General features: G+C 38.9%; 1 protein-coding gene across 1 annotated transcript; it reads right to left on the reverse strand.

Annotated features, from left to right (window-relative positions):
- Positions 1-1,483: 1,483 nt before the first annotated feature.
- On the reverse strand, positions 1,484-6,600 carry LOC149212809 (disease resistance protein Roq1-like). The gene is made up of 4 exons (XM_089390672.1): positions 5,812-6,600; positions 4,627-5,713; positions 4,228-4,491; positions 1,484-4,067 (listed from the first exon to the last, which is right to left on the reverse strand). The coding sequence occupies exons 1-4, from the start codon at positions 6,333-6,335 to the stop codon at positions 3,012-3,014; spliced, it is 2,931 nt and encodes a 976-aa protein (XP_089246798.1). The 5' UTR covers positions 6,336-6,600; the 3' UTR covers positions 1,484-3,011.
- Between the last annotated feature and the right edge of the window lie 1,963 nt (positions 6,601-8,563).

Raw genomic sequence — 8,563 nt, forward strand, 5'->3', positions numbered from 1 at the left:
GATATGCTGATAGCGTACGATGATAATTGTTGACAGCCTCAAGGGTGTTTTCTAGTCCAATATGTGTAATATGGTTCCCTTATGCATTGCCAGGGTGAAGCACTGTTGACTAGGGTGTTGTGGTATGCATAGGTCTTTAGTTGCAGGTACCTCCCCTCTATCATAATGTAAGAACTGTTGAATGAGGTGCATAGTGATGCGGCGGTCTTCAACTAAATGGATTAACTGCAAAACAACTAAGTACAGAACCACCTTGAGATGAATGCTTGAGTTGATGTTGAATTGCTTCAACACAGAGAGGAATTCCTCGAAACTATTGTTGTCTATATGCTTGTAGGGTCGCTTTAGAATTGGATGCTATCGGGCTTCGCCTCCACCTCCATTCCTAATCCAACACCATTCGCCTCTGCCTCTGCCTCCTCCTCCATCCCTATTACAACACCAATGTTGTGATGATGACTTGAGAGGGTGCTTCATCGCGGTTTCCATGGACTCTTTCGTCACCACTAACCAGTGGCAGTTGGGGATCGATCCTGGAACCTGTGAACAATGATTATCTCACAGGCCATTCGGCCCTATGAAGAGTGGTGAAATAATCTTTATCATTCTTAGGGTTCATCAAATGAAATTGGAAAGTCCAACTTGTTAAGTAAATGAGTAAAACTTGTTCTATGGAATTATTGAATTAAGGCTTCTGTGATCCATATCAAATTTTTGAAGATTTTTCGGTGAAAATCACATAGAGAAACTTTTGTCGACGCGCTTCGAACCAACGAGTGTAGTTCATCGTCAAGACAAGTTAAATGAGCAGATCTTGTTTTGCAGATTAAATAGACAGGGCAGAATATCCCATGACCCAATTTTCCAGACAAGATAACGGCTAAAATGACAACAGCTAGATTTGACCGGTAAACGGCTAGTTTGACTTTGATAAGGGGTAAAAACTCTATTTATTTAAAAAGGTTAATAAGGTTATAAATGTAAGTGGACCATTATATATATTAGAATTAATATATTACCATAAATTAATTTATATATATATATATATATATATATATTTTAGAGTGATCTATAAATAGTTAAAGGGACTTATATAATATTGATGGAATCAGTGATGGAACATTGCCAACCAAAAGGTGAAGATGAATAATTATATACAAAATTTACAGCCTGGATTGAATTCTTTTTAAGTAAATCCAATCTCCATATCCATTTAGTCGGGCGACGCCTTTTACTATAATAAATTTCTGTCTAATCCATTGTCATCGTAATGAGTGTAAAGTGTACAACACTGTTGTACCATAATAAGTAATATATATATCTATATATAATTTAAATCTTTTGATACTTTCTTATGCCAATCGTTTTAACGTTTTCCTCGATTATTTGTCCGTTCATAATGACATGTTTAACTTAAAATCAACTATATTTTACGCCTAAAAAGGAGAAAAGCAAGTAAAAAGCATCAAATTTAACCCCTGGTGTAGGGCCAAGTTCTCTCCTCAAACACTGCCAAACCTCCTCTGTCCAAACCAGAAACACACGTGTAATGTAATAACTTGGTCAATGAACCATCGTGTTATATGATGCATACCTGAATCCTTTTAACTTCCTTGCGAGAATCAACGACCGGGATAACACCCCATCGGAGATATACCGCTAACCTGTAAAAAAACACAATTTAAAGAACATTCATATTTATTAAGAAACAAGGTTTACATAGCATTACAGTTGCCTTTCAAAAGGTTTAATAAATTGAAAAAAGATTCGATGTATTTTTACCCATTTCGTTTTCTTTCCCACCGGAGAAAGGAAACCTCCCCTCAATTATTTTAACTGAACATGTGATATGATCAACGTCATCAATAACCCACGATAACCCCGGGAGAACGTGAGAGATGCCTTTTGAGCGTCTCTACGCCTTCATCGGTGCTGCTTATACATCTCGTTGACCCAAGTCTTTAAGAAAAGTGCTCTGCAATCCCATTAGAGACCCCTTGGCTGCATTTTCTCTCACATCAGAGAGAAAACAAGATTGATCATAATTTCACCTGTAACGATTGAAGAGTTCTGTTGCGAGCGCAGTATTTCCGACCCCGGCATAACCCACAATTCCAATGGCTGTAGATTGCACGCTTTGGTGTTGTGATAACACTGTGCTCTCAAAATCTTCCAGTTCGTCGCTGAGGTCAGATGGATGTTTAGCGACATTCAGTGGTGTTTTCCCAACCTCTATGAAAACTTGTTCGACGACTTTCTAGACGAGCAGCCCCTCATCACTGAATAGTGTTCACAATTTAATCATAATGAAGGAACGCTTACAGAAATAAAGTAGGACATACCTAACAATCCAGAAAATAAGAATAAGAACAAGGAGACGTGGATTCCCTTACCCGTTACACGCGTTCAGCTCAAAACCGCTTATTTCTGCGACAACAGAAAGAGGGTTCGTCCATTTTTCAATAGTATGGGAGTCGTGTCTTGGTTGAGAATCGAATGCTCTCTTTCCTTGCGAGAGCGCGCAGGGATTGAACATACCCCCCGTGTCCTGAGGCTTTAAATTGTCACTGGCTTGCAACTCCTCAATGTCCAGAAAGACTCTTAAACTGTGTCTACGAAGGTTGTAGTACAGATGGCTAGCTAGGCCTCTCTTGACATCGGGACCCCCGGTGGTTAATGAAAACGTCAAGTAGAAGGAGATGCAGATGCGGAGGCCATGGGATACAGTAGAGAGTAATGAAGGAAAAATAATAGAAACACTATAATTATTATTTATAAAGATAAATCATACATTAATAATAAATGTGCATGAGACTGGAGTAAACTAAATCCACTCAAGATACTTTATCTTCTTCAGCTTACAGACGGTAAGGTAAAAATATTTAAGCCTGGAAAAATTTTAATCACTATAATTAAGCAAAATGTAGATCTAACAGGTAGTGGCGGAATACATACATATTGGCCACGACTGCAATTATGAATGACCCATATGACGGCAGTGCCATTGTTTTTCATCTCAACAACCTCTCCTGCAGCCGTTGGCGCAGCAGCTCCACCACATCCCCAGTCCACCGCAAATTGGAACAGTTGGTCAAGTCCATACGTTCTAGGTTCATCCAGTTCCCGGTTGAATCTGGGAGCGCCTGCAGGGTGACGCACTTCCTCAAGTCAATGTTTCTCAGGTTCGTCCAGTTCCCAGCTGAATCTGGGAGACCCTGCACGCGGAAGCATTGGCTCAAGTCGATATCTTCGAGGTTTATCCAGTTCCCAGCTGAATCTGGGAGACCCTGCAGGGCGTCGCAGGCGCTCAAGTACATTTGTCTGAGGTTCGTCCAGTTCCCAGCGGAATCTGGGAGCTCCTGCAGGCGCACGCAGTTACTTAGGTTTATTTGTCTGAGGTTCGTCCAGTTCCCAGCTGAATCTGGGAGCCCCTCCACGGCGGAGCATAAGCCCATGTTAACTTCTCTGAGGTTCGTCCAGTTCCCAACTGAATCAGGGAGCTCCTGCAGGAGGTAGCAGTAGCTCAAGTTAATTTCTCTGAGGTTCGTCCAGTTCCCAGCTGAATCCGGGAGCCCCTGCAGGGCGTAGCAGTAGCTCAAGTCAATAACTTCTAGGTTCGTCCAGTTCCCAGCTGAATCTGGGAGCCCCTGCAGGCCCGAGCACTCGCTCAAGTTAATTTCTCTGAGGTTCGTCCAGTTCCCAGCTGAATCTGGGAGTTCCCTTAGGGCGTAGCACCCGCGCAAGTAGATTCGTTGGATGTTCTTCCAATTCCCCGCTGAATCTGGGAGCTTCAGCAGGGCGGAGCAGTAGCTCAAGTTAATTTCTCTGAGTTCCGTCCAGTGCCCAGGTGGGAGAAACCTGATATCTTTACATTTCTCTAACTTCAAGAGTTTCAAGGAATGCAAATCACAGACTTCGAATGGCAAATTTCTAAGACCAACAGAGTCATCCCAATTCCCTCTCGGCCGGCGCAGGACAAATTTTTCAAGGTGCTTCAGCGTTCCAATGGACTTTGGAACATTAAAAAGGTCAGCATCAATATTCAATTCTCTCAACTGCAGAGGTACCTGCAATGTTCACATGTTCAAAAGTGGGTTTTATCCTCTCCGTTTCAACACTCTGGTAATGTATGCAAGACAAGACAAAACAGAAGAGCAAGCAATTTTTACAGTCTGAAGAAAAAACAAAACAAACAGTTTTGTGACTGTGAAGAAACAACATGACTACCTGAGATTGATTTTGCCAGAGTGTTTCCATTTCTCCCCCTTTTATATGCAAAACTCGCAAATTCTTTAGAGAAATCCAGGAAGGTAGGGAGGAATACGGACAGGAATCCCAGCTGAGCCACACTGGATGGGGTGGCTGTGGAACATTGAATATTCTTTCCACGCTATTACCTTGAGCCCTAAGCAGCTGCAATCCACGTATATTAGTTGGTATTTCCAAAGATTCTGCAGGGTCAGTCCCGTCGACCATGCTGATTCCCCGCACCTGAATTGTCCATTCGGAGCTGTTAGAGTCAAGATTGACAATATGGCAAAGTTTTTAAAATAAAAAACATAAGAAACACAAGTTTGATAATACAACCCTATTTTGAAAGTCCGTCGAAAGCTTCAAGATACATACAGGTGAATTGTCGAACACAATGTCATCTGACCGCCAAAGCCGATGCGGAATTTCTGTTTTTGCGATATTTCTGCCCAGGTCCCGAAGGTGGTCGTGCATTCTTATACGGTTTTCACTGTCCACCTCCAACAGGCATTTGTTTTCAAGGTTCCGAAGACCCAGCCATCCTTGCCAGCGGGATCCTTCCCATATTCTTATGGCGGTATCCCTCTCTTCTCCTATGAAGAAACAAGCAGCATCTAAGAATATCTGTTTCTCCTCATCATCCAAACTGTCGTAGCTAACCTTGAGTCTGCTCAGTATATCTGTGGGAGGTATTTTGGAGATTTTGTTGAATTGTGCTTTCCAATAGTGCAAATCTTCATGACGAAGAAGCGCTCCGATCACTTGAAGAGACAGTGGCAATCCACCGCAGACATCCAAAAATTGTTCAACCATTTGCTCAAATCCAGCACGAGGATAAGGGTTGTTGAAAGCATGCAGGCAAAATAGCTCTTGGGAGTGATGTTGATTTAGGCCTCTCTGCTTGTAAATAAATGACTCTACAATCCCAGATTTTTTGAGAAGATCCGTGTCCCGAGATGTAACTAAAATGAAGCAAGATGAACGAATGGCATGTTTAATTGGTAAAAATAATGCATCTAATTGACTCATATGATCAACGTCATCAATAACCACGAGAACCCGGGGAGAATATGAGAGACGTCTTTTGAGCGTCTCTATGCCTTCATGGGTGCTGCTTATATGTACATCTGGTTGACCCAAGTCTTTAAGAAGCGTGCTCTGCAATCCCTTTAGAAGGCCCCTGGCTGCATTTTCTCTCACATCAGAGAGAAAACAAGATTGATCATAGTTTGATCTGTATCGATTGAAGAGTTCCTTTGCGAGGGTCGATTTTCCGACCCCGCCAAGACCCACAATTCCAACAGCTGTAGATTGCTCGCTTTGGTGCTGTGATAACACTGTGCTCTCAAAATCCTCCACTTTGTCGTTGAGGCCAGTTGGATATTTAGCGACATGCAGCGGTGTTTTCCCAACCTTTTTGAAAACTTGTTCAACGACCTTCTGGACGAGCAGCCCCTCATCACTGAATATTGTTCACAATTTAATCATAAGTACAGAAATAAAGTACGACATACCAAATAATCAATCCAGTAAATAACAGAGAGACTTGAATTCCCTTACCCGTCACACGCGTTCAGCTCAAAACCGCTTATTTCTGCGACAACAGAAAGAGCGTTCATCCATTTTTCAATAGTACGGGAGTCGTGTCTTGATTCAGAATCGAATGCTCTCTTCTTTGCGAGAATGCGCAGATCTTGAGCATACACTCCATTTCCACTCCGCACCCATCGAAGTTCTGAAGGATTGACCTTATAGAAGACCGGAATGATTGTTTTCCCGGTCTCCAGCATCTGGACGAGTTCATTGAGACACCAGGGTGATTCCGCGTATCGAGGAGAGAAAATTGCAATATGGAGGGAGGCTGTATTAATAGCCCCTTCGATTTGAGGCTTTAAATTGTCACCGGCTTGCAATTCCTCGATGTCAAGAAATACCCTTAATCCTCGTCTACTAAAGCTGTGGTAGAGATGGCTGGCGAGGCCTTTCTTGACATCGGGACCCCGATGGTTAATAAAAACGTCAAATGGGGAGTAGTTGTTGCCGATCTCATATGAAGTAGAAGGAGATGCAGATGCAGAGGCCATGGATCAAAAATGATAGAAAAATGAGAGGTGAAGAAATAGGCGAGAGAGATTGCGTGCTTGAACTCACCCTCAAAATCTTGGTCGTCCTGGATCTCACAAGTGCAAAGTGCGTACCAGCTGCAACTTCTGTGTGTCTGTATATGTCAATACTTGGCCAATCCCTCGATCCCACAAGTGCAAAGTGAGTACCAGCTCCAACTCTAAGACGCTCTGCGTCTCTGTATCGCAATATTTTGCCAATCGGTTGAAAACAAAACTGCACTGAAATCTGGATGATTTATTTCAGTTGCATATATTTCCCTTCTCGTTTTTATTAAAATATTATTTTAATGGAAGTTTCCGTTGATTTGAACGGGAAAGAAAGAATTTTCGTGGTTGGGCCCTCACATAAAGCAAATCACAATATATGATTCATTTGTTTATGGGGCCTTGATAATAGGTGGCATCCACAGACCATATTTGTCGGTTTGGCACTTGGGCTGGAGCTATTCAGCCATATATTGGGTATTTAATGTTCTCAGAGCAGCACGCCATTTACCCTGATAACACTGGAGTGGACAAATATTATTTAATGCCGAATTTACCCCTCCCGTGTTATCGCGTTAAGTCGCGTGTTACTCTGAAGGCATTAAATACCCAATATATAGCTGATTAGCTCTTTCCTGGCACTTGTAAAAATAAGTGGGTACAATAATTGCTTTCTCTCGGTAGGCGAATCTTACTTAAAGAAATTACGTCGGTAGGCAGGTTACCTTTAATTCTAGCGTTGGACTATTGTTTATTATGTAATAAGTTTATCCTTTGAAAAGGTTGTAAACAAGAGGTGAACAATATAACAATAAACTATCATCTTATTTATTTATCAATATTTTGTTAGTTTTATTTACTTATTACCACATTATAATTTACACATTCTATTTTGAAGATGATGGTTTTAAGTATTTAACATATTTTTTATTAAAATTGGAAAAATTCTATTACACTAACTTCAACAACAAATATATTTTATTAAATTCAGAATTATACAATGGATTTAGAATTTAAAATTTTAACTAGATTAAGTTTGAAAATTGGTTACTTTACTACTTTCAATGTATCTATTCATCATTATTTGTCATAAAATTATCATGATAAAGTATATAAAAGAAATTTATATAAACTTACATCAACAAATATTTCATTGTCTTAATATTGGACTCCTTATAATATTTCTTCTAATATTATTTATGGCTTGTAGTAAAAAGTTGATTAATATTATTTGATGACGAGGATTATTTGTATGTTAGTATTGTTAACCAATTTAATTATAATTTGATATAGGAAATACTACATTGTCTGTGTTGGGTTACTATTCTAGTATATGTGTTGGGTTAATATTACAATATATGTGTTGAGTTACTATTCTAGTATATCGTTGGCACAATTTTGAAGTGTCCGTAAAATTGATTTAATGGTAGATTTATAACAATATAAGTTTCTTATAGTATTAAATTAAGAACTTTCTTATAGTATTATATTAGGAACTTGATAACATTTTATAATAAACGTGAAAATATTATATAAGACTTATATTATGTTTAAATTTGTTTTTTTAAACATCAAAACCAATTATAAAATATAAATTATAGCAACATATTATTTATTGTTTTCTATTAAATTAAATTTAAGTTGATAAATGATTACATAACAAATAATAAATTATGCAAGAAATTTTTCAGAGATAAACTTATATAATGAAATTAATAAATAATAAATGGTTGATATTATTATTAACCTAAATTTTAGTTACATTTTCATGGTATGGCAAATGTTTTCTCTAGATTGATTGAGTTATTATAGTAAGTCTAGGAGATGCACTATTTTAGAGTGTTAGATATGTACAACTATTAAAATGACATAATACCTTTTTTTATTATTATTACAAAAATTTTAATAATTTTCATAGTTACTTATTTTTTTTTATGTTGAGAATTAAGGAAATACACCCTAATGTCATATCCTTTTCATTAAAGAACGTCTTTCCCCATTTAAAGCATGGAAACAATATCATATGTACAAGAAGAGGTTAAATAACACCGAGCGCAAGAGGTTTCCTAAAATTGTTTGTAACTCTAACCAAAAACACCTTCAACTCAAATGGGATGGCATTAGGATGCCCAACCTTGGCTAGACCATTTAGAGATAAAGGAGGAGATCATTTTGAAGAATAATGACATTATTATTAAAGA

This window comes from Pinus tabuliformis, chromosome 1_1 (genome assembly GCF_031772625.1).
Source record: "Pinus tabuliformis cultivar Carrire ecotype Pingquan chromosome 1_1, CPIR1, whole genome shotgun sequence".
Taxonomy (NCBI): Eukaryota; Viridiplantae; Streptophyta; class Pinopsida; order Pinales; family Pinaceae; genus Pinus; species Pinus tabuliformis.